Source organism: Micropterus dolomieu, linkage group LG19 (genome assembly GCF_021292245.1).
Source record: "Micropterus dolomieu isolate WLL.071019.BEF.003 ecotype Adirondacks linkage group LG19, ASM2129224v1, whole genome shotgun sequence".
In the NCBI taxonomy this organism is placed as follows: Eukaryota; Metazoa; Chordata; class Actinopteri; order Centrarchiformes; family Centrarchidae; genus Micropterus; species Micropterus dolomieu.
This window is the reverse complement of record NC_060168.1, coordinates 24,752,699-24,777,080: the sequence shown is the minus strand read 5'-3', so window position 1 is coordinate 24,777,080 and position 24,382 is coordinate 24,752,699. Positions and strand designations below refer to the sequence as shown.

At 38.9% G+C, this 24,382-nt stretch overlaps 1 protein-coding gene across 1 annotated transcript in view; it reads left to right on the top strand.

Moving 5' to 3' along the window:
* The window catches only part of slit3 (slit homolog 3 (Drosophila)), a 270,903-nt gene that overhangs the window by 172,646 nt on the left and 73,875 nt on the right, over window positions 1–24,382 (top strand). Inside the window, exons 7-9 of the mRNA XM_046030828.1 lie at window positions 17,038–17,109; window positions 21,040–21,203; window positions 22,908–23,052. Of these exons, the coding sequence (XP_045886784.1) occupies window positions 17,038–17,109; window positions 21,040–21,203; window positions 22,908–23,052 (381 nt within the window). The remainder of the gene's footprint in view (window positions 1–17,037; window positions 17,110–21,039; window positions 21,204–22,907; window positions 23,053–24,382) is intronic.

Below are 24,382 nucleotides of genomic sequence, written 5' to 3'. Positions count from 1 at the left end.
TATTTGTCATTAAACACCTATCAAAATCAATTAGAGCCGCGCAATATTTCTAAACAAGTGATTTTCCTAATGGCCAATGTTATTGATGCATGAAAGTATCTCTCAGTGTTCATTGTTAACATTAAACAAAAAGATTAATCTTGATTACGTGGCAGCCCTGTTCATCTCATACAAGCTTTTAAGGGTTCAGATTGGCACTGCTGAAGTTTAGACACAGATTTTGTCATTTAGAACTTGAGTTCATTTGCTGGTTATTGGAAACAACAAAACAGAGACTCTTTGGTCTCTGTAGCCATTACAAAGGTCAGACCAGCTTATTTCTAATAAACATGTTAAGGGGATTTGTCAGAGGACGTCCTATTGATGCATGGCTGAGGAATGTGTTCTGATTAAAAAGGAAAACAAAAACAAAGATTTTCCTACTTAAATTTCCATTAAATGTTTTGATGGTCAAAGCTGCAGTGCTGCCACACATCAACGGATACTGGATGGAGACTTTTGGAAGAGGAGACTTCAATGCATGACTGAAACGAGTACCATGACCATTAAACTCAACAACTTGACAGTAGGCTTTCCTCCTAATACTCCTTTCCACCTTATTTCTGAAAGCCTTTGATGGTCAGAGCTGTATGTGCTCAAACTTGTAAGGCTAATAAACACAGCAGAAGTGGAAATGTAATTATGTGATAAACACAGTCTTTATATGTATTTGGCAGAGGAGCCGCTCGATCCACTTTGTCTGTTTTATTCCCAAGAATTCCTCTTTGCAATCACGTCAGCGCAGATGGTAGGCATTCCTCCTGTAGCGACTAATGACTGTTTGTGCCAGCATGTGTGTGTTTTTACTCAGTGAGAGCTAATTTAATGCTGAGAGCCAGCACTGAATACAGGCTAGCACTCCTCTGCTCTAATCTAGTCTTTCTTTGTATTATTGTGTTTATTTTTATCAATGAGTGATGCACAATTGCAAACTTTATATAAATATTAAACATAAAGTTAGAATTTTGTTTCCTGTACTTTTTTACAACTTTTTGTAGCTTAATTAAGTACAGTAGTACATTCAGTATTCCTTTGCGGTCTGGGGTTTGAGCCACCAGTAAGCTAATTTCTGTAACCTTTTAGCTTCCAATTGTGCCTCCAATTGAACACCTACTGAAAAACGTACAGTAGAGGGTATCGTCTCGATTTATTATTCTCTGTTTGGTTGCATTTGTCGGCAGTAGGGCACAGCTCGAAGATGGTTTGCATTCACAAGGGCAAACCAATCACTACTAATGCAGTGCAATGTCTCAATCAATCATATATTATCTATTTTAAACCACTTACCACAAAGCTAACGCCTGATTTGGAATTCCACTGTGTTTTAGCAAGTGTGTCTGCGTGTCTTTGAATGAGTTAATCCAGTTTGCGCGTGTCTGCCAGGCCACATCAGAATAAATGATGGGTCCCTGTGTGATGATGAATGGTAATTTCGATTTAACATAACTGGACTAACGAGCGTGCTAATGACTCCAAAGCTAGCCTGGACAGCTCTCACTCGACGGGCTCTCGCCTTGCATCTCAATGAGCTTTGGAAAGGGCACCCATTGACACACACACACACACACACACACACACACACACACAGAGGAAAAACATTCAGAAGTGTTTTAATAAATGCATGCATACACACCATAAATTCACAAATGGTTCTGGCAGGGAAGCACACACGTACACAGCCCAACCACACACACACACACACACACACACACACACACCATTGTGTGTGTGTGTGTGTGTGTGTGTGTGTGTGCACATGTGTGTATGTTTCTAAGGGTTCCATGAGTAGTGAGCACAGAGCAGCGATGTCAGGCTAATATGAAGCTGATTAATTAATAATTATTCATAGGCCAGTTTCCAACTAGTTGAATTAGATGTGGTTTTCGTTCACTGATCTTTCGACTCGAGTTTTTGTCTCTGCTGGCAACAAAGATTAATGAAAATAGATGATAAGTACTTGATCATTTTCAGATATAAATAGAATTAATCAGTTTCATTTTTCAAAAGGATCTCTATCTCAGACAGGAAAATGTAAAGAGGGTGAGTTTTCAGTGAATTGTTCATCCTCAGATCTGAAAGTAATGGGAATGCATTGAATGTCCCACATTTAACTGCAAAGTCACTGCACTCTGTTTCAGTGTTTGATTGTGTGTTCAGTGTGTTTTGCCACAAGAAATTTCCTAGGGCAGTAACTTAATAGCATAACAATTAATTATATTAACAATGACATAATATCCACAGATGTTTCTGCTTTATCAGAGCTACAGTATCTTACATCTTTGTTGAATGACATGTTCAAATATGGTATGTGACTTTATGTCAGTGTTTGTACATTACCATTATGGATTTCTGAAGCCACTTGTTGCCTCTATCTATGTGCAGGCTCGATATTATCAGAAATCAGATAATCTTTACGCGTTTAGTCCCTGAAAAATCCAATATGTGTCCATCAGCATTCAGCACTTATTGAAATGTCCTTGAGCCAAAAACTTCTTACCTGGTCACTTATTGGGTGTTAGTCTAGACAAGAGCTTTAGTTGAATACTAAAAATGTATTAGCACAAAGTACCTAATTTTTAAGTAATTGTTTTGTCAGGGAACAATTCTGTTTTCGCTGTTTTCAAATACCATCTTAGAAGACAATTTCTTAATAACCTGTTTAAAAGATATGAAGATTGTTCGAACTACAGTAGATATACAGTATGCTATGTCAATGGTTTACACCTTTGTCAATCTAAATAGATTAAAATATCTTTGAGATCTCAGTTATAGGAACAGAACGGACAGACGTCTTTTGCACATTCACATTGATGGGACTACTTACAAGCAAATAAAAGCAAATGTGCTGCAAATGAAAGACTGAGCGAAAAGCAAGACTGATTTGATTCTTTCTTGCAGGACAGCCTACCTATCTGCTGATACCACAGAAAAATTACTTGGGGGACATGGAGGGATTGGGCATGAAAGATAGCGGGAGTGAATGAGAAGCAGGTCAGATGTCATGGAAATAATGTCCGCTGAACTGAAATGAATTCAATTTTTAAGAAACTGAAACTGTGACCAGGACAGACAGAAGCTCAGGGTGTGACAAAGACAGACAGATGGAGAGAAGAAAGGCAAGAAGGCTAGAGAAGGAAGAAAGAAAAAAGAGGGCTCACACTGCTGTTACATGACATGCCTGCCCGCACGTGCACACACACACGCACACACATACACACACACACAGAGTCAAGGGGTCTGAGAAGCACTCTCAAGAGCAGTGGAACAGCTGCATATTTTATGATTGCTTTTCTCCATGAAGCACAGCTTTCTGGATGAGGGTGTGCCACTGAGAGCGAAGGAGAGAGTGAGAAAAAGAGAGTAAGACAGAGAGGAGTGAAATGTGCATGTGTGTGTGTGTGTGTGTGTGTGTGTGTGTGTGTGTGTGTGTGTGTGTGTGTGTGTGCGTGTGTAGCAGTGGGGTTTTGGCCAACCAGCGACTGTCATAATTTATAAGTGGAGACAGACAGAGTTGCTCAGTGCACTGTAGCTCCACAAGGTGACTTTCACTCCACTTGTAACTCTCTCTCTCTCTCTCTCTCTCTCTCTCTCTCTCTCTTGCCCTCTCTCTCTCTCTCTCTCAAACACACACACACTGACACACACAAACACCCTTTTTATTCTTCTCTTCTTCATCTAACGTCTTCCCTATTGTCCTCCAGACAGTTTTTCTCTTTCCATCTACCTCCTTTCCATCTTTTCTCATCATTCCTTCCACCTTGTCTTCTCTATGGTTTTCCCCTCAGGTTTTTCTCTTTCTGTATCTATGTATACCCTTATTCTCCCCTTCTTTTTCCTCCCCTCTTTTCTTCTTCCCATTGTTCTTGTATTTTTTGCCTTCCCCATTTCCCACACCCCTTTCCTCTTATTTGGCAGGATTACAAACTCAACTACAAGATGCTGTGGCCCAAAACGTATGATATATATGCTGATCTGTTGTTGTCTGCATTTGTATTTCTACATGTTTGTCTCAATAGTAATTTCCGTATGGTGAAAAACTCTGTGTATGTGTGTGTGTGTGTGTGTGTGTGTATGTGTTCATGCACTCCTTTTGCCTATAATTTGAAATAACAGTATGGCCAAATGCAGTAGTTGTGCAACTCCACTGGTACAACTGTCAACATGAAACAAGAGTTAGTGGGTAGGAAAAATCCTGTGTGTGTGTGTGTGTGTGTGTGTGCATGTGTTCTTGCCCTACATGTCAGAATATCTCCAGTGCAGTTGGTGTGTGTCCAGCCTCAGCCACCCCAAGTAACGATTGCATTTCTGTGGTCACATCCTGCTTCCAGATCTGTCTTATATCCCCGACGAGTGGGCGCTGGATTGAAGCCCCTGAAACAAACCTTTCTTGAACCTAAAGCTTAGTAATACAAGGGCTGGTGTGTGTGTGTGTGTGTGTGTGTGTATGTGTGCATGTATGCAGACTGTAGAGGTTTCTGAGAAATCAAATTCACTTTAAGTGGATGTCTGTTTTTTAGTGTATTTGTCAGTGTTGTCCATGTTTGTGCCATTTATATTCAACCACATCTTCTTGTGTGTGTAAATGCTTGTGTCTATCTGTCTGTGCATGTGTGCGCGTGCACGGAGGGGTCAGAAGAAAACAGAGCAGTGCATGCAGCTTTCTGCTGTTCAGTGATTTTGGTTTGGCTGGCCTTTTGGCTTCTGTTTGAGTCAGCGGGCTCAGTAAAGTCATCACACCCTGGCAACAACTAGTGCCAGAGGGTCTGACCTGAGAGAGGGAGAGAAAGAGCGGGATAACGCAGTGTGGGAAAGAGAGAACAAAGGCCCGACAGACAGAAGACAAGATGGAGGGTCAGCAATCTCCAAAACAAGAGAGAGGGGTCAGTAGTAAGCATAAGAAATTTTAAGTCTAAAATATCTGTATAAAATTTGCTGGGATGGTGGGTGAGGAAGAAAGGGAAAATAAGAGAGAGGGGAAAATATAGCCAAGGGAGAGTGACTGAGATAAGTGTGTAAGGTAACTAAAGTCTTCAAAAAAATGACAGTGGTTTAAACATATTTATTTGGGATTTATAGAATGTAGTCAGGGGAGAACAGGGTGGGGGGATAAGAAGAAGAGAAAGAAAATGAAATAAACTGTGACAGTTGACTGTTTCCATTGAAATGATGATAGTGGATTTATAAAGCACTTTAGAATTTGTTGAACTGGAGAGAGACACAGAGAAGGGGTCAGAGGGGTTGGAGGATGCAAAAAGATGGAAATGAGAGAGGGAGAGAGAGGAAAGAGGTGAAGGGAAATGATGTGGAGGTGATAAAGAAGGAAGAGACAGCCAGAGGGAGAAAAGGGGGAGACGGGAGAAAATGAAGTGAAAGAGGAGAAAGTAAAGAGAAAGAGGACAGTAAGGGTGAAGACAGTGAAATACAGACAGAGGAAGGGGTTAGAAAGACTGGCACAGCTTTGTGAGCAATTTCCATCCACCACTTACATTATTACATCAGCAGGATAGAGATGCACATTGTCTGTCGATTCTTTCTAGAAGTTGAAAATAACTGGCTGATTTTACAGTTCTGAAACCAAAATATTTTGTTCAGTTTTTGATTTCCTAAAAACTACTGTGTGACAGGCTACCACGTGGTTTGGGTTAAAACAAGTATGTTACGTTACGCAGGTCATATGACTTAACTCACGAGAGGTAAGTCGTAATGTTATTTAACTTAACATTAAATAAGTTAAATAACGGTGACTTTGTTTCACATGGGACACGAATCCTAGTCTCCAGTGTGAAAGTCCTGTTTTTGTGTGACTCATCCGCCTACCGCATCAACGCGGACTTTTCCACTCTTTATACTACATCACCTGACTTCCTTCTTTGCTCCGTTCATAATTATTTGGGCACTAGAGGTGGTGGGCTAAGAATAAACATAAATGATAGACCTATATGGCCGTTTACTCTAGGTAATATCTTGTCTTACTGTATCATTATGCAGCTACACACAGTTGTATGCTGTCTTGATAAGATCAGAAATTGCAAATTTAATCTGTATTAAGTAAACATCTTCAAACATATGCTCATTCTTTATATTCGTATTGCTGGAATGCTCTAACATGAGTTTGTGCCCTCAACAACATCAGACCATGCTACAGGAGAGGTGAGTGTTAGCAAGCATAAACAGCCATGCAGGTAACACATTAAGTCAGTAGCAGACATTTCGCACAGAGGAGGCAGGCACTGAGCTTATGCAGAGGTGGGTATAGCGTCAGATATTGGAAGAGCTCGATGCCAGCAGTCTAACCCACTCACAATTAATCACATCCCACTGGGTGGCAGGACAGGAGAGAGGAGGAGAAATGGTGATGAGGGAGAGAAAGAGGATAAGAGAGAAAAGCGATTTAAGGTGGAAATCAAGCAGAGCTAACAGACAATTGAGGAAATTGAGAGGAGAGCAAAAGAAAGGAGGAGGAGAGTCAAGGAAGAGAGGCAATCTGCCATCTAATTTGTTCCCGTTTAAGGTGTAATGGTCTCATCAGTTTTTTATGTACATATTTCTCTGTCTTTCTCCCTCCCATATTCTTAGTGTGTAAATCTTTCTTGCAGACTTTCATCTTGGAAACCCACAAAGCAGTTGTATTCAATCGGAATACAAGGGTGCCATATTATGGTATATCGGAAAGCAAAAACATAGCACTGTGTTCCTAATTCCCATTCACACACACATACATACACACATCGGTTTCTCTACATTTATCTCTCTCTCTCTCGCATAGGCACACACATCCTTCTGCCAAACCACATGGAAGTATCCAATGATAATCATCCTGTGTCCTTGTTTATTTAGTGTCAGTTAATTTGATTCAAATCAAGATTCATCAAGAATCATCAGATTGCGGTTTTAGGGGCTGCTTTTGTAACTTTTAGGCTATCATTTCTCCCCACTTCAAAGAGACATGATTTTTTCACAAAGATACCTTCATATGTGAAGCTTTAATCTGTTAAAACTCTTCGCCAAGAGCACATTATTGGACAATTCTTCCTTTGTCTGTCAGGCCATCTGAAAATCTTGGAGAACTCAGCACCTACTGGTCTCAGCGAGAAATAATGCAAACATCCATTGTTCAGTTAATTGTGCCAAAACAGAAAGCTTTTCTTGCTTCCATTTGTGCAGAATGGTTTTTGAAATGTCAAGGTTTCACTTATAAAATTTGGTTTCACTGTTTTGTGCATCACCTGAATAATAAATATAATTTCAGACTTAAAATGCGGTAATGCTCAAAATTCGGTCAGAATATACCGTAACTACTAATTATCTCAACACCCCAGTGCTTTTTGGTTTGGGCTGTAAACAGTGGAGCTTTCCCAGGGTGGTTTCCAACGGCAACACTCTGGAAATGTCAATTTTCATAGAGATGAAAGGAGTAAATTGCGCAACTTTGGTTGTTCAAACACTCAAGAGTTTATTAAACTAGCCCACACACACTCACATTCACACATATATGTATGCAAAAACACAAATACACAAAGGAGCATAAGCACAAATGCACACATAGATACTTGACACATTGACACAAACAAAACACACTCACGCATACATGATTTAACACCAGGCTGCCAGGGTAAAGCAGGCATTAAACCCCGTGGGAAAGTTCAAATATGAGACAATTCAACCACTAAAAGCCCTTAACTGTTATACCTAAAGGCCCTTAAAGCCTGTTTGTAGACCTCATAGACCTTTAGAGTTCTGTATTAAAGTCAACAGGGTCAAAAATCACTTCAGCTTACAAGCTGAAATCTCCTGATCAAAAGAGACACACACTGAATGAAGGACAGGCGCATGAATCACATATCTCATTCTTTCTCTGTTTTCTGTGTTCCATAGCCTCATCAACCTCATGCACACAGATTTATTTTACGCTTATGAAGACACTCAGGCTTTCATTCACAAAGTTATATCCTTGAAAACGGACAGACACACCTGTGTATACAGATGCACAGCATCACGCCATTGTCTAACTCTCTGATGACTGATTACTTCAAGGGCTGGTGAGTCTCACTGTCTGACTCAGCGAGACACGATATGGCTGTCCAGCTTCCAATAAGCGCTCACACAAACACACACACGCACATACATATCCTGTCTGTCATTTGACCTCTTTGATTGAAAGGGTGCCAACATTTTGGGCCCTCTTCTACTGTAGCTGCTGAGTGAATGGTGAGTGTGAAGGGGTTAAACAAATGTGCAATTGAAGGAGTGAAGTGTCCCTTTTCCCTCCTCTCCTAAAGCTGTAATGAGGCCTTGGGGAAGATCCTGAGGACTCTTCACACAACTTGAAGAGTCTTTTAGGCCTTTTGACAGATGGCCACTTTTTAGTGTCTGTGTGGGAAAGCTCTCAGAGAAATGAATTCCTGTTAGAACTCATGTCAAAGCAGAAACACCTGCAGCAGAACACATTCCACATTACTTCTTAGAAAAAAATTGTTGTTTTAAAATTATATTTTGGTGTTAGATGAACGATAAAGAGTAAGGTAATAATTGGTTGTATTTTTATGACTGCTTTGCCAATATATCAACAGCAATATAACAACAATGATTTCACCTGTAGGACTATATGCTGTTGACTCTAAAAGCTGCAGCACATTGACTCTTCTCTATCCTCAGGTACTGTAGGCATTTAGGCAAGTAAAAACTATCTTTGTGCAAAAAATGAGAAATTTTACTTAAGCAGCAACTACTACAGTTGAGTGCTAATGCCAAAGAGGATGTGCCGCTATATTTATATATATATTTGCACCAGGAAAACTCTTCAGAAACTGCCACAAACTCTCAAAATAAAAGTTATTAGAGAGGATTTGCTCTTAAAGATATAATCGGAACTTTTGAGAAATACATTTTTTTGCTTTCTTGCTGGGAGTTAGATGAGAAGATTTATATCATTCATTGTACAGCAAATATAAATTTGTAGTAACTTTATACTAAACTAATCTAAGCTAACCAACGGAGCTGGTTAGCTTGGCACAAAGACTGTAAAAAGCTAGCCGGGCTCTGTTCAAAGGTAGTGAAATACCCCTACCATCACCAAAGCTCACCAATTAACCTGTATCTTGTTTGTATAATCCGTACAAAAAGTCTAAAAATGACTCGTTTCGGTTTTATAGGGTGTTATGTGCTGATTGTGATAACAAAACTTCAGAAAGTTCCTGTGCCTGGCCAAGGGGGTTTCGATCAAATCAGCCTAACTTCCCTTCTTCTAATGTATATCTTAGGGTTAACTGTTTAAAGTACTTAATATAATGTACTATAATTTAAAATAATATTTAGGACTTGAAAGGAGTATGTTTTCTCTGCTACCACACTAGGATTCATTCAGGACATCATAGACAGCATGTTCATATGGTTCTGTGGTCTGGTCACTCTTTTGCTATTTTACAGGTAGATTTAGTTATTTGGTTGAATAAAAAAAACAACAACATTGTGCTGCATTTTATATGTTCTTGCAGTTTTACGCTTCAGCCATAGCTACACAAGTGCTTATGTAAAATAAATTAATAATAGATTTTAAACTCAGAGATCTTCCAAGTCATTGGAATTTAAACCTGTTTACACCGACACCCCTGCAAAATCAATGTTTACAATGGCTTCACGGTTTATCTCAACACATGCATTGAATGACAATCAAAATTTCTCTCTGATACAGTTTATACCTGCTTTAACCTGTCCACCCCGTTTGCTGAGCACCCCATTTTACTTTCTGCCAAATAACATTTTGCATTTAATCTTTCCAATCAATATTTTTTGAATCTCAGCACTGGAATTCCAATTTGGGTCCTGAAAGGATTCAATTTAGAAAACAGGCATGTTAGCTTGATTTAACTTGATAACATTAATTACAGCACAACCTTTACTTTGCATTTTATTTTAGGTATTGATATTGGATGTTTTATACATGATTATTGAATGCAGAAGGTTAGGTGGAGTTTTGGATTTTTCTTGTGAACATTAATTATGATCCACATTGTCATTTTTTTATGATGTAGAACACATTTCATTTAAGGTTGTTTTTCTATCCATTTTCCCTTTTTTACCTCATCTAATCCTACATAACAGCAATTTCCCACAACAACCTTTTTACAACCTCCAGAGAAGGGACAAGAACTTATCATGCTGCTGTTACAATAACCATGAGTTGACAGTATGAAGGCAAAGAATGTGGTTGTTGTTCAAATCATTTAAAACATAAAAGTTGTGGATGCATTGCGCTGTATTAGGCGATTGAGGCAGCGTTATGGTGGAAACAGTTACAGAGCATCTCTGCCTTTGCTATGATGGAAGGAAATTTCTATAGTGAAGCCCTTTGTTCATAGTTCTGAACGACTGACGGTTCAGATCAAACAAAATTTGATTTTATTAATCTTTTCTACAAGCTACAAAATACCTACCTACCTATGTGATGTTTAAAGGTTACTTTGCTAGTTAGCCTGTATTCGTGATGATGAGTCATGGAAATCAATTAAGACGCATGATTCATTGATGTTAGAGGAACTGGTGCAGGAGGACAGCAGGTGCTTGCAAACCAGCTCCTGGGTTCAAGACAGTAATCATTGTAACACTAATGGTATTCAGCTAGTAATACCTTGATAAAAACAATGTGTGCTTATGGAATCTTTGCTTTGTCCCATCAAAGATTTCTATATAATGTTTGCAATTATTAGAGGCAATTTGATCAATCGTTGCAACAATGCAGTTGTAAGTAGGGTCATAAAATTGCGTTGTTGTGCTTTCAGTTTGTGGTTTCATTCCCACAATGGAGTATTGATTAGAGATTTCAGAGTATGTCCAAGTGCACCAGAAGGTTTTTACTCAGGAACTCTCTCTAAAATGAGACATCTGCGATAGAAAAAGCAAAGTCTGATATTCCAAGATGATTGCAGAAAATTGAAACAAATTATGGTCTTTTTACACTGGTTGCAATGAAGTTTGGCCTCTGGTTCACAAAATGATAACACTCCTGTCAACTGGCTCCTCATATATTAAAAATGCTTGGGAAATTATCTTCAGTTAGTTATTGGACTTGGAGAACAATATATAAACTGAGAAAATATATTTTTAAGAATTATCTGGCAAAGGCCAGCAACTGTGGATGTCTGTCTGATATACTGTTTCACACAAATTTTACAAAGTGAGTACTGTATAGTAAAAGAAATTTAATGTACAATAAAAGTGTGAATGACTAAAATGACTATTCGATACTGTTACAATGAAGGTACATTGTATACTACATTTTACATTGTGTTAGGTAATTCAGTCATTAGACTCTTCTTTCACTTTGCTCCTTTTCACAGACCATAACTAATGTTAGTGATTACGAGAGAGAATAATCGCATTGAATGTGAAGTCAATATTGGCTGTAATCACAGTCATAAAGTTACGTTGTTGTGTTGTGTTTTAGTGGCTGTAGTAATTCAGACATTCGGTCAGTGTATTGATCTGTGTCTGTTAAGGCTGATTGAGCATAATAGAGACTAACAGAAAATTTACTTTATTACTCACACACACACACACACACACACACACACACACACACACACACACATTCAGACACACACGATGGCAGCTCAGACTTTGTGGAGCCAGACACAAATAGATACAATATTCAACTGAACATAACTCAAGAGATGTTAGGGGACATGTTGATCAAAACTTTGACTGTATGGTTAGAATCTACATACAAAGGAAGTTGTGACCTTGACCATAAAGGTCACAGGGATTTGATGAGCATTTCGAATATTCATTTCACAAGTAACAGAGAGGGAAAAACTATTGAAAAACTATGTCTGTCTTTTTCTTCCTTTATATTAACTGAAGAGTTCATTTTAATAAAATGCTCCATTTTTGCAGGGAGCACAATGTATTTGCCATGTTTTTAAATACAACAAGGAATACACACAGAAACATATCACTTAGGTGGAATATGTGTTACTTTATTTTCAACCACATTATCTGAATGCTGACAAAGATTACAAGATCAGAAGTGTGTTCTCACTACTTGTGTTATGTGGCATACTCTTTGTACTGCACAGTAATGTAAAAAGCTACCTCATTTTCTTCCTCAAGCTTTTCCTCAAGAGTATTTATTTATTATTTAAGGTATTTTTCATGCCTGACTTAAAATCTAGGATCTTAAAAGTGGAGCTGGATCCTTGGATCTCTGAAAATAGCCAGTTAATCTTGTTTAGGTGTATGTTTGGGTGTTTGTGTGTGTATCTGTGAGTGTATGAGGGAGGAAGGATTGACGAGTAAGGCTTTGACCTCAGTGTGTAGGCTGCAGCAAAGACACATATGATAAAATCGCTCTTTCTCTCGTGTACACACGAATACACACACACACACACACACACACACACACACACACACACACACACACAGACACACCCTCATACACACACAAGCAGACACAAACACAAGCGATAGCATCTCCCTGGTGGGTTGCCTCTAAAGAGTCTCCTCCATCACTGACTGCAGAAGCCCTTTTACTGCAATAGACCACTGCATCGAAAACACACGCAAGCATGTACCATACATGCTGAGTCAAGAATACACACTTAATAGTGGCACACACACACATACAGGCATGTATACACCAGCAAACAGACACACATACACACACATTCAGGTAACATGGATCTATCCTGCAATACCACTGCAGTGGTCACTGCAGCCTATCTCAAATTAAAAAAATAAAAATAGAGCTGAATAGGCATTTTGTAATAGAAACATTGCGTGTCGCAAACAGTATGGGACCAGTCCTTGAGCTGTCTTGTACTGTGACTGCAAAAAAAAAGTGATTTTGTTTTCAAATGGACTTTTCTCTAATAATTAGTCAGCAGAAAAGGAAACTTATCAGCTAAATCTGTATTAAAATGTATACATATAACAAGTGTAGTAAGAATATAAGAAGGACAAATCAAATCAACAGTAAAACAGCTGTCTGCAGACCTTAAAATAAATGACTACTACTTTTGAAAAGGATTGCAAGAATGTTGAGTCTTTAATGGAAAAAAATGTAATTACTTTGAACACTGGGTCCCATGTTCGAGATATTGACTGATGCTTTTCTGATGTACAGTAATGTAAATACACAAAATGGGTGTATTTGGGTAATGGGTGGTGATGGCGCAATGGATAAGGCACATGTCTTTGGTGTGAGAGACCAGGTTTCAATTCCCCCACTGTTACCCATCCACCAATGTGTCCCTGAGAAAGACACTTAACCCCTAGTTGCTCCAGAGGTGTGCAACCTCTGACATAAATAGCAATTGTAAGTCGCTTTGGATAAAAGTTTCAGCTAAATGAATAAATGTAAAATAAAGATAAACACCATTAATTGTAAAATCAATTCCAAAAGCAGCCAAAAGACAGAAAAATCAGAACATAACATCACTTTGGAAGCAGATAATACACAGCACACAAAGTATTTTCCTAACCGTATAACATCAGTTGTGAAACATTTGGAAATGGGACTGTGACTACACAGCCAATGTTCCGGTTTGCACTGTGTGATTTTGTGGTGGAAGTACAGTATAGTGTGTTCGGATCTGTCAAGGCTGCAGGATTATAAAGTTTAGACTGACATAAGGTGGAGGGCAAAACCAGTGGAAAGTCCCGATCTGGACCAATCACTTACTTTAAACTGTAAAACTGAGAAATCAAGGTGATTTCACTTTTACTAACTGCAATATTGAACAGAGAACTTCCTGCAACAATTTCTATACATCCCAAAATGCACTTTTTAAATGATCATTTCAAATCCAAGAGTATCTGGGATTTTTTAAGAGTACAGCCTTAGCTAGAGGCATGTAAAATGAGCTGGGAAAAATGGCCACAATATAAAACATAGTTGTGGACTTCTAAATGATGTTTTTAGTGTTTATCTTGGCTTAAATAAGCCCAGTCACTACTTTATTAAGGCAATAAGATGTAGAGGAGTGAGTGGGAGAAAAACTGACAGGGAAATTGCAGAGGGAAATTATTGTTATTTCACAATTAAATTATATATACTGGGTGGAATCACCCCTGACAGGGCTGACCATAGCAGCACTCCTGATGTGTGTGTGTGTGTGTGTGCGTGTGTGTGTGTGTGTGTGTGTGAGTGAGTGTGAAACTTAATCCGTCTACCAAGGCCACTGAGGCTATACTGGCAGGGAGGGGAATGTAGAAAGAGAATCGGAAGGAGAGAGAATTAAACAGAAAGAAAAGTAGTAACATCAACAGAGTTAAACAAAAACAGTCTATTTTAAGGCTGAGTGGGTGTTAGTAAAAACACAGCTAACCCATGGTAATTACCCTATTTTGAACAGTTGTGACGACAGTGTGTAAAACAAACCATCTTTAATTTTTGTCGGTGAAATCAGAACCCTCACCGTGGTCACACTGTATGTTTAGGCACAAACATATTGCAGATGCTGTAGAAAAAAAACAACAACTCTCATATTGAATTTGGGCCATTTTTCAGAAAGAACGCTGACCTTGTCCTTGTCGAAAAGCATTAAAAACACATTGTCAAACATGAAAAATGAATGGGTTTCAGTTAAAAATGAGCGCTCAGTCTTCATTCGTCCCGAAACAATCCCTCTTTGAATACACAAGGTTTCGGGTGATATGTAAAGTAAACTAGCCCTATTTTCTATCCAGTCAAATTAATGATCCATGAAACTTGGGCAAAAACAAAGCAAAGGGTTGCACTGGCTCGTGTTGATATTGGCTCCCACAAGCCACCAGAAAAATTATACTGTAGTATAAATTTTAGAAATCCCTGGATTTCTAATGTAACATGGATCTCTCATTTTCACATATCTTTAATGTTTTCCATGTAAGAATTTGACTTCAAGCCATTTGAACAGTCTCACAAGTTATAATGAGGTCTCGTTATTTTTGCGGTAGATTGTTGTATTTGTGCCCAAATCAATCTGAAAATGTATCTGTTTATTTTTACTATAAAATAACTTCAACAATACAAAGATCTGGCTGAATACCGATTTTATAAGATATCACTTGCAGCTCAGAGTTTATCAATATTATGTTTTAATTTTAGTATTGGCACATCTGGTACATGATTAGTAGTTCATTTTCAGTTCATCTTCTAATCTTTTGCTTCACTGGAAGCAGACACTGGAAGCAATTTCTGATGTGTAAATGTTGCAAGAGGACCTTGTTTACTTTAAACATAATACATTTTAGGCTGAAAATTGTTTTAAACCACACTTTATTTCAAACTAAACAACTTTTTGAGGTGAAAATCAGACAAAATCTCAAAAAGACTGAATAATTATGTGTAGTCTAAAGCACCTCTAAGTATAATTATATATAAGTATTTGTTCTGTTTTTCTGATGTTCATTGCATTATGACCACATAATGTAAGTTGTATGTCTTTGTCCAGTCTTGTGTTTTGCTGTATTGTATTTTTTATATGCATGTGTACACTACTACAGTCATGAGGGACCTGCTTGTGTTCTGATATATTTCCCCCACCCCTCGAGTGTTTTGTATATGCAGCTTTACCAGCGTGTACGAGTCTGTCAATGCAATCTGATCCCCCAGTGGACTTGGGCTTTGATGGAATAGTCGTCTTTTCTGCATTTTCTTCCCTCTGCTCTCATTTCTGTCTCCATTTCTGTACATGAAAACCACAGAGAATCAATAGGCGTTGTGTTTCTTCAACACACTGAGTGGGATTGCTTGTGTGTGTGTGTGTGTATGTGTGTGTTTGGTTGTAATGACAATCAACCTTGTTTTTCATTCCACTTTAGGTCAATATTACATGTGATACAGAGTGTAGTTTATGAGCGAGCTAATAGTCAGAGACAGCAGTGGCCTGTTTATAAGAAGAGATGGAAGAAGCACCGATCTAGGATTTGTGTTCATATGTGTGTGTATCAATGAATAATGAGTAAAAACCTCTATGTGATGACTTGGCATAATGGCTGTATTCTGGACAGAAGGTCAGAATTTGCAAATGCAGCGTGTTGCAGTTCTGATGATGTTTGAAATACTACCACCAATGTTTGTTAAATTTAAATTCAAATCATGTCAATATTATTCATATTAACCTAGAATCACAAATTTGTGTTGGGATTTACAATCTATACATCAAACAAAGCACTCTATCTTGAGACCTTCAGTTCAGATAAATAATAACTTTACTTTATCAGTAAAAACTTGAAAAAATTATCTGTGTCCCTTCCAGGACAATTATTTATGTCCTTAATAAATCAAAGAACTTTCCTGTGGTCATAAGATTATCTGACTGGGCAATTCTTAAAGCTCTCAAGTTAAGCTATAGTAAATTACTAAACTAAAATTCTTTTTTATCCATTTAATTTAGTTTAACAATTGTCGCGAGTGTGCAGTGATTTCAACCATTAAAACAATCTAAATGTATTTTAAAACCTTAGGAGACCAGTGGTTCTCAACCTTTTGACTTTCATCTCCTTAAAACAAAGCAATATCTATTTGTCATCGGTTTAATATGGTAAGTATTGTCCTATGAGTCTCCTTTCCCAGATTGCATTGTTTGAATTATTTTCCAGAACCTGAAGGCATAAAACGATCCCGTATTTCACAAGAAAATATTATAGAAAAGCCTGAAAAAGCATGTTTTGGTGTAGCAGAATATGTGTAGGATTATTTGCTCTGCTTTTTTTCTGTAAGCCATCTCAGGGCTCATTTTCCAACACACTTGGGGGTTGGGAACAACTGCCATAGACAAAGGTTCTTGTACACTTACTTATAAAAGTGTGTCTCTAAAAACAAAAGTCACCAAACTTGGAGATCTGTGGCGGGTAAAGGGTGACAAGGACTTGAACCTGCTATCTGGATAGACTTTAATTTGACTTGCGTCAGAATTTAAACCACCAGACCAATGAAGACCAAAGTGGCACTAAGGTATTATTTTTACTTATGTTTTTTTCTTCTCCTCTTTTTCCCATCTCTGTTTCTCTGTCCAGCACCCTCAACAACAACAACATCACCCTCATCCCCCTGTCCAGCTTCAACCATATGCCAAAGCTGCGGACACTGTGAGTATCACACACACACACACACACACACACACACACACAGAAAACTACAAACATATACCACAGATAGTCACCCACACACACACACTCTGTGGTCGCACATTAACACATGGACACATGCACAGAGATGTATCAGTGCCTACTTTAATGCAAAATGAGTAAGTACAGACACTGCACCGCACACACATAACTAATGTTCACTTTCATACACACATGCCACACACACACACACACACAGCATGGCAGCAGGGTTTGTGTGTGATCATCTAATCATGCCATAATGAGAGACCAACTCTTCTATTGTTTCATGACTGTGAATAATCATGTGGCCATTACATACACACACACATAAAGACACACAGAGATGGATACAGTGACAGATAAGTACCACACACACACACACACACACACACACACACACTCTCGAGTAATGGTAACCTCATCAACACCACAAAAAAGGCTTATTTAGGCTCTAAAGTTCAATCTGCTTTGATTCATTAGGAGAAACCTCCTATATTGATGTTACTGAAGTGAGAACAGGCACTAAGACAGACACACACACACACACACACACTCAGTTGTGATCCAACATGAACCCCAGGCCAAATCATCCTTTCTGATTCATTAGAAGAGGTTTGATTTCTGTGTATTTGTCTTTTTATGTGTGTTTTCTGCATTTAGTTGTGTGAATGAGCTCTTATAGTTGCCAAGGCGATGGCACGACATCTCAAGGGAGACTTCCCAGAATCCCGTGGGACTGTCTAAGAGGCAGACCATTGGTTGCATTCCTGCTGGCCACATTTGGGTTGAATTACGCCAAACCAGCATGCATAGAATGGGATTTCCTCCCCAAATCATCATTTTTAAGAGGCACTTGTGTGGTCAAGCAGCCCTACTTGAGATTCAGAAATGGGGATTTCTAAGTACACAACCCATCTAAATACAAGCAGGATAACAATCGCAGAAGTCCATTTATCTTTTACGACCCTTTTCTCTGTTCAACTTTTGAACATCAGCATTCATCAACAGCCAATCACGTGGCAAGGTTTCAATATTTCCTGCATACTGTTGTAACAATAGTGACAATACGACACAAAATCAGTCTTTTAAAATTGGATTCCAGGCAGCAGCGCAGCTACATAGTTGCCAGCAGACTGAGTGCAGTTACCAATATCCAATATCTTTTAATCAGAAACCCTCGTTTTCTTCTGTTTTCTGTCAACACTGAGTGACTGTCTTCTCTGATTTCCTCATTCGTCCTCTTCCTTTTTTCTCTCCTGTGTGTATCTCACTTCCCCTTTTTGTTTTTCTCTCTTTTCTTCCTTATTTTTTTGCATCTTGGTCACTATGTCTAATCTTTCTTCTCTTTTCAGTCTCTTGTATTCTCTTTTATGTCCACTTTTCACTTCTCAGTCCATTCTCCTCCTCTTTGTCCCTTCTCCCACTCTACCTCTTCATCCTCCTCTTCCTCCCTTTTGCTGCCTCCTCTGTATTAAATTTTGTGTCCATTCTTCTTCTTTGCCGCCCTCAGATCCTAGTATTGATTTTGCTACGTTTATAAAAATGACTCATTCAATCAAATGTTTAGAGACGTCCCTGATTTGATTAGTAGGAAAGTTAGAGAACTGTGTGTTTGTTCTTTCAAAATGAAATGGCTTAACTTCCCGGCCATTTAAAAATGTGACATGTTCATACGGCTATTACATAAAAAAGGTTTTGTCATTATCTTTCTTATGTTCTCTCTATCCATTCATCTATCTCTCTGTCTTTGTCTTCCTTTTCTCTTTTTTCTGCAGTATCTATCTATTCTTTTAGCAGTAATGGTATCACCTCATGGTGTCTCTCATTCAGAAACTTGAACCAATGAAGATATTATAACTCCCACTGCTTCTATTTATGCGTGTGTGTTTGTGTTATTCACTATACTAAAGGTGTGCCTGGTAACCCTCTGGAGCAAATACTAATAAACACACACAGAGACAGACACACATACCAATCATACACACACACATTCACAGAAACACCATGCACCATGCCTTTAGTCACTTGCAACCAGTGATCACTGGCTTACAGCCGCACACAAACGCACACACAAACGTGCACGCACACACACACACACACACACACACACACACACACACACACACACACGCACGCACGCACACACACACACACACACACGCACGCACGCACGCACGCACGCACACACACACATACACACAAACTTCTCCATACCCCCTGCCTGTTCCCATTCTCCCCTGTGTTTTAATCCTACTTGTCAGTAATTAAGGCTGAGCTGGGGGTGGCCTGGGACGTGGCTATCTCCAGGCGGGGGTTTGACTATAAACTGGATTTATAATGGGAGAGTGGTATTAAAACCCACTGCCCCCGCTGCTAGCATCAATGAGCCCATCTCTGTTCCATAACAGGATTTGTCCTCTGCTTTATTACAAAGGGAGGCCTGTCTTCTGAAAGGCTAGATATCCCGGCTGGCATATAATACGCTGACAAGACATTCTGCTGTTCACCCACCCTCTTTCGCCTCATCTCCCTCTCTTACACTCTTTCTCTCTCTCTTTCTCTTGAGGTTTCAAATGCAGCCAGTGTAGCCTGTAGAGAGTCTCAGCTCTGTGAAACATCACCTGATGCTTTCTATATTGAGCAGTACCTTTTAATTAATATTACAATAGAAATTTTGAAAGGTGATTATTGTGACCTTACTTAAAGTGTAAGTTGGCATTTGTAATTCTAATCAGCAACTTGTGTAAAAATGACATTCAGTAATATCACCTGATGACACACTTATCATTTAATTTATACGCACTGTTGCAATGGTACATGTGCAATGTGTAATGAAATGTAATGCGAGTGTAACATAGTACATTTCTGCCAAAAAAATAGTCCTAATGAAAATTCTTGTTTTTTTGTGTGTTCTCTGAATTATTTAAAGGGACTATAACTCTGGAAGAATAAGTTGCCGTTGAGTTTTTCAAATCGATGTATAAATGTCTTTTCAATGCGTTGGCCACCACAAACAGAATTATATTCACCTCTGTGGTACTGGAGTGGAGGAGGAAAACTCAGAGATCTGAAACCTGGGCACCTAATCTCCAAACTAAATGTATACCACCAGAGGTGTGTGTGTGAGAAGATATGTGAGAAGATATGATTTTTTGTAATTTTGGTGAACTGACCCTCTCAAATAAATAAAATATTTGTGGTCTGGAGGCCGAGAGATTTCAGAAGCAGGCGATGTCATCAGCATTTGAAATCAAGACAAAATGATGCCGAAATGATCAAAAATACTCCAAAGGCATAAAAAGATTTTCCCAGTTCTATTTCTCTCTTAATAAGAATTTTCTCTTTCTCACTTTCATTCTTTGTGTCTACTTCCTTCATGTCTGAATATTTCCTTTACTTTTATCAGTCTCCTTTTCCAAAATTATAATCTTCTTCTTCCCACCTTTGCCTGTCTTTCTTTTCTGTCTCTGCTTCTCTCTGTCTTTCTGAATAGATTGTGATTTAGCCGTATGTGTCCTCCCTCTAAAGGGAGTCATATTGTCACAGACCTTGGGGAAATGAGAGCTGAGGATATTACTCTTTGCGTTTGTATGTGATAGCCTGTTTGTTTGTGTGTTTCACCTAAGCAACAGCCTTATGCTCTTGGCCAAGGATGTAAGCTGTGTGAAAAATAGAACCTATTTGAATGCAGACTTAAATGCATTTGCTCTTACTGAGCTGATGTGCTCAGTTTAACTTCACAGACTGTTTGAGAGACTTTTGCGTCTAGAAAGTGAACATTTCGGATAGGATAACCAAGAGTTCATTGTGTTAATATTTCTTGTTTTGGGTCTTATTTTTAACTAATGACAGTATTTAATTACACACAATTTCTTCAAAATAATTAATCTCTTTCACCATCTGTCTCAGGCGTCTGCACTCCAACAATCTACACTGTGACTGTCACCTGTCCTGGCTCTCTGACTGGCTCAGGGCCAGGCGGGGCTTGGCTCCCTTCACCCAATGCATGGCCCCCGCCCACATGAGGGGCCTCAATGTCCCAGATGTGCAGAAGAAGGATTTTGTCTGCAATGGTGAGCTTACATGAACACTCATACACACAGTATTCAATTGAAATATCTGAAGGACACACTGAAGTACGTTTCCAGTACTTAATGTAGCATTAGGGTTGAGCTGATAGATGATGCCATTGTCCATTGGCGATGGCTGACAAAACCCCGCCCCCCCACATTATACCGCCATGTGATAGCAGGTTTTAATCACCACGAACATTATCATTATAGATTTTAAATATGCTTTGCACATTCCTGAATTCTGTCTACTCCACCTTCTCCATCAGCAGTACAGTAAAGTCGCCTAAAAGACTCCTCTTTTTTCTGTATTTCTCCACCCGCGATCTGTTATCAGGGCAGCAGGTGAGCCGCTTGTGGGCTTGTTAATGACACAGCCTATCAAACCCCCCCCCCCATGTCATCGTCTATCCAATTGTTTCAATGTAGACATCATTCTATGGAAATTTTGAGACATCGTCCAACCCTATGTGGCAAACACCTCAGTGATGTGACTCTTTCTTAAATGAAGGTGGGAATAAAAAAGCAATTTTTTTAGTTTCCCCAACGTTTACTTTAATTGGCTTTGGAACGTAACCCAATAAAATATTTTTGGAGAAAACCACCAGTTTTGGCTCCATAGCAACCACAAACAGTTGACCCATGTATTTTAATACTTTAAGTGAAAAGTGACACAGAACTGATGGATAACTATTCAGCAACACAGATATAAATATGAGATATAGAGTGAATTCAAGAAGAAGTTGTGTAGTGTTTATTTGACAATAGAGACTGTTTGACGTAGAGGGTACACAATACAGAAAATCTAATAAACATAAAGGCCATTATTACAGGCAATATTTTTATCATCTCCAAACAGCTTTGCATTGGGTTTATAGCACTGAAAGATTTACACCATGTAGAGAGCGTAATCAGCCAAAAGGCCAGTATAAGAGCAGTCATGTTATCAGCTGCAGATAGTACAGACACTGTTTATAAGCCTCTGATTCAGCTCTCTGTGCTAATAGACTGTCAGGCTGTGCTCTCTTTATTAGCCTTTAGGCTCGTCTTTTCTGCTTACATGCTCCATAAGAGACCTCCTTATAATGCACTTTCTTCATTCCTTTCCTTTACTTTAGATCTGTCTTGCTCTTGTTCTTATTTTAACTTTCTTCACCCCCTTTTCCACATTTTCCTTTTTTTCACAGTTTACCCCTCTTCCCTTCCTTCCTCCATTTTGTTTTCATGTTCCTGTCTATCTCCCCACTGTTTATACCCTTCCATCCTCCTTTCTCTGTTTTTCCATTTTGCTCATATCTAGCAATATTTTTGTGTAAATGTTTTGACCAGGTGATATTCTGTGTTAATATTCAGATTATATCACAATTTCTTAGTTCTCATACCAAAAAATGTGTTTCCCCCAAATAATTTTTTTCCTGGCAGGATGCAAATGCTTCCAAAACAACACGGAGATCATCATGAGACACTTAAACTTCCCACAGTAATCCCACTGAGAGAAACTGGGATAAAATATACAAAACATCATAAAGAACATAGAAATAAAACAGAAGCTAAAATTTGATGTAGCTACAGGTATGGAGGACTCTCCTCTTCTCATATTTGGCAGCAGACCAACGAAAGGGATCTCATATTCAGTCAAATTAAAGCCAATCTCTGTTTGATGCTTTCAGAATCTGATATATTGCATCTATGTATTGCTGTCTACAGGTCCAACACAGACAGAGTCGAGGACTTGTGTTTCTCAGGTAGCCGTGTGTCCAGCCAGCTGTAGCTGTAACAACAACATAGTGGACTGTCGTCGTAAAGGCCTTACGGAAATACCAGCGAACCTCCCTGAGGGCATTGTGGAGATGTAAGAATTTATTTTACTTAAATGAAACTCATTTTCAGTATATGTGTGATGTGTAATATCGACTGAAATGCGTATATATCTTTTTCCACTTGTCTTTTTCCACACTATGTCAGTATTTTTCCCATATGTTTGCCTATTTGAACTGCATTCTGTGCCCGTGTTGAAATCATCCGTATTCTCTGCCTTTCTTGCAGTACATTAGTTGCTTTTGGAAAAGAAAAGCATGTGGTGATTTACCCTTTTCTCCTTTTTATTCATTAAACACAACAGGTTTTACTGTTATGCTGGTTATATGCAAATGTGTGTGTAAAATAGTAAATATGTGATTCGAGTCTACTGAGGCAAAAAGCAATAACCACTTCTCTTCATAAGCTGCGGTTTGATCGAAAATTAATACACACAACACGCACATCTAACTTGAAGTGTGGCACTCTCTTTCTCACTTCCTTGTCCTTTCTGACTCTTATATTCAAACACACATCCCCCACAGTGGGATGTGTTTGATATCCGTATTGATCGTTGTACCCTGTTTGTTTGTACAGAGGACAGCTGGTTGATTGCTCTGTGAGTAAGGAAGCAATTCTCCCCTGCAACGCTACACCAATACCGCTATACCTCCCCAGCATAAGTAATAGATTTACACTCACATACACACCAATGCACATGCATACATGCAGACACACCAGTTTTGCTTGCGCAACCACACACATTGTGGGAGGGTCAAACACACACACACATACATATGCATTGTGACTGTGCCACAGGCACCCAAACATATCTGATGAAATCTCTAGGACACACACACACATAGAAAAACATAATTAATATTGGATCCATTATAATAAATGTTGTTGTTGCAGCCAGAAACAATAGAGTATAATAGGATGATGTATTGTCAGTCCTCCAATAGGGACAAAGTCATCTTTCTGCATACTGGTGGCAAGGATCATGTATGCATGCAGCATGCAACTGCACATTTCCAAGTGTGTGCGTTGATCTGTCTCTTCAAGTCAAATGTATTCATAAAACAATTCAACAAAACAGGTATGTCTTAAGGTGTTTAACTTTATTAGATCATCCATAGAGATGTGTTGTGTTTGCTTTGATGAGAGTGTGTGTGTATGTGTGTGCTTAGAGCCCATTGTGAGAATGCTTACCTGCCAAACCCACCTCCTGTTTCAGTTGTTGTTTAATTGCCGCTTCGCCTTATAGATTTTTTATATTGCCACTTAAAATGTCTTCCCTTTAATATATCCTTTAATATTGAGACTCTAAGTGTCTTTGTCTCAACCTTGTTTTAACCCCCCCCCCCCCCCCCCCCCCCCCCCCA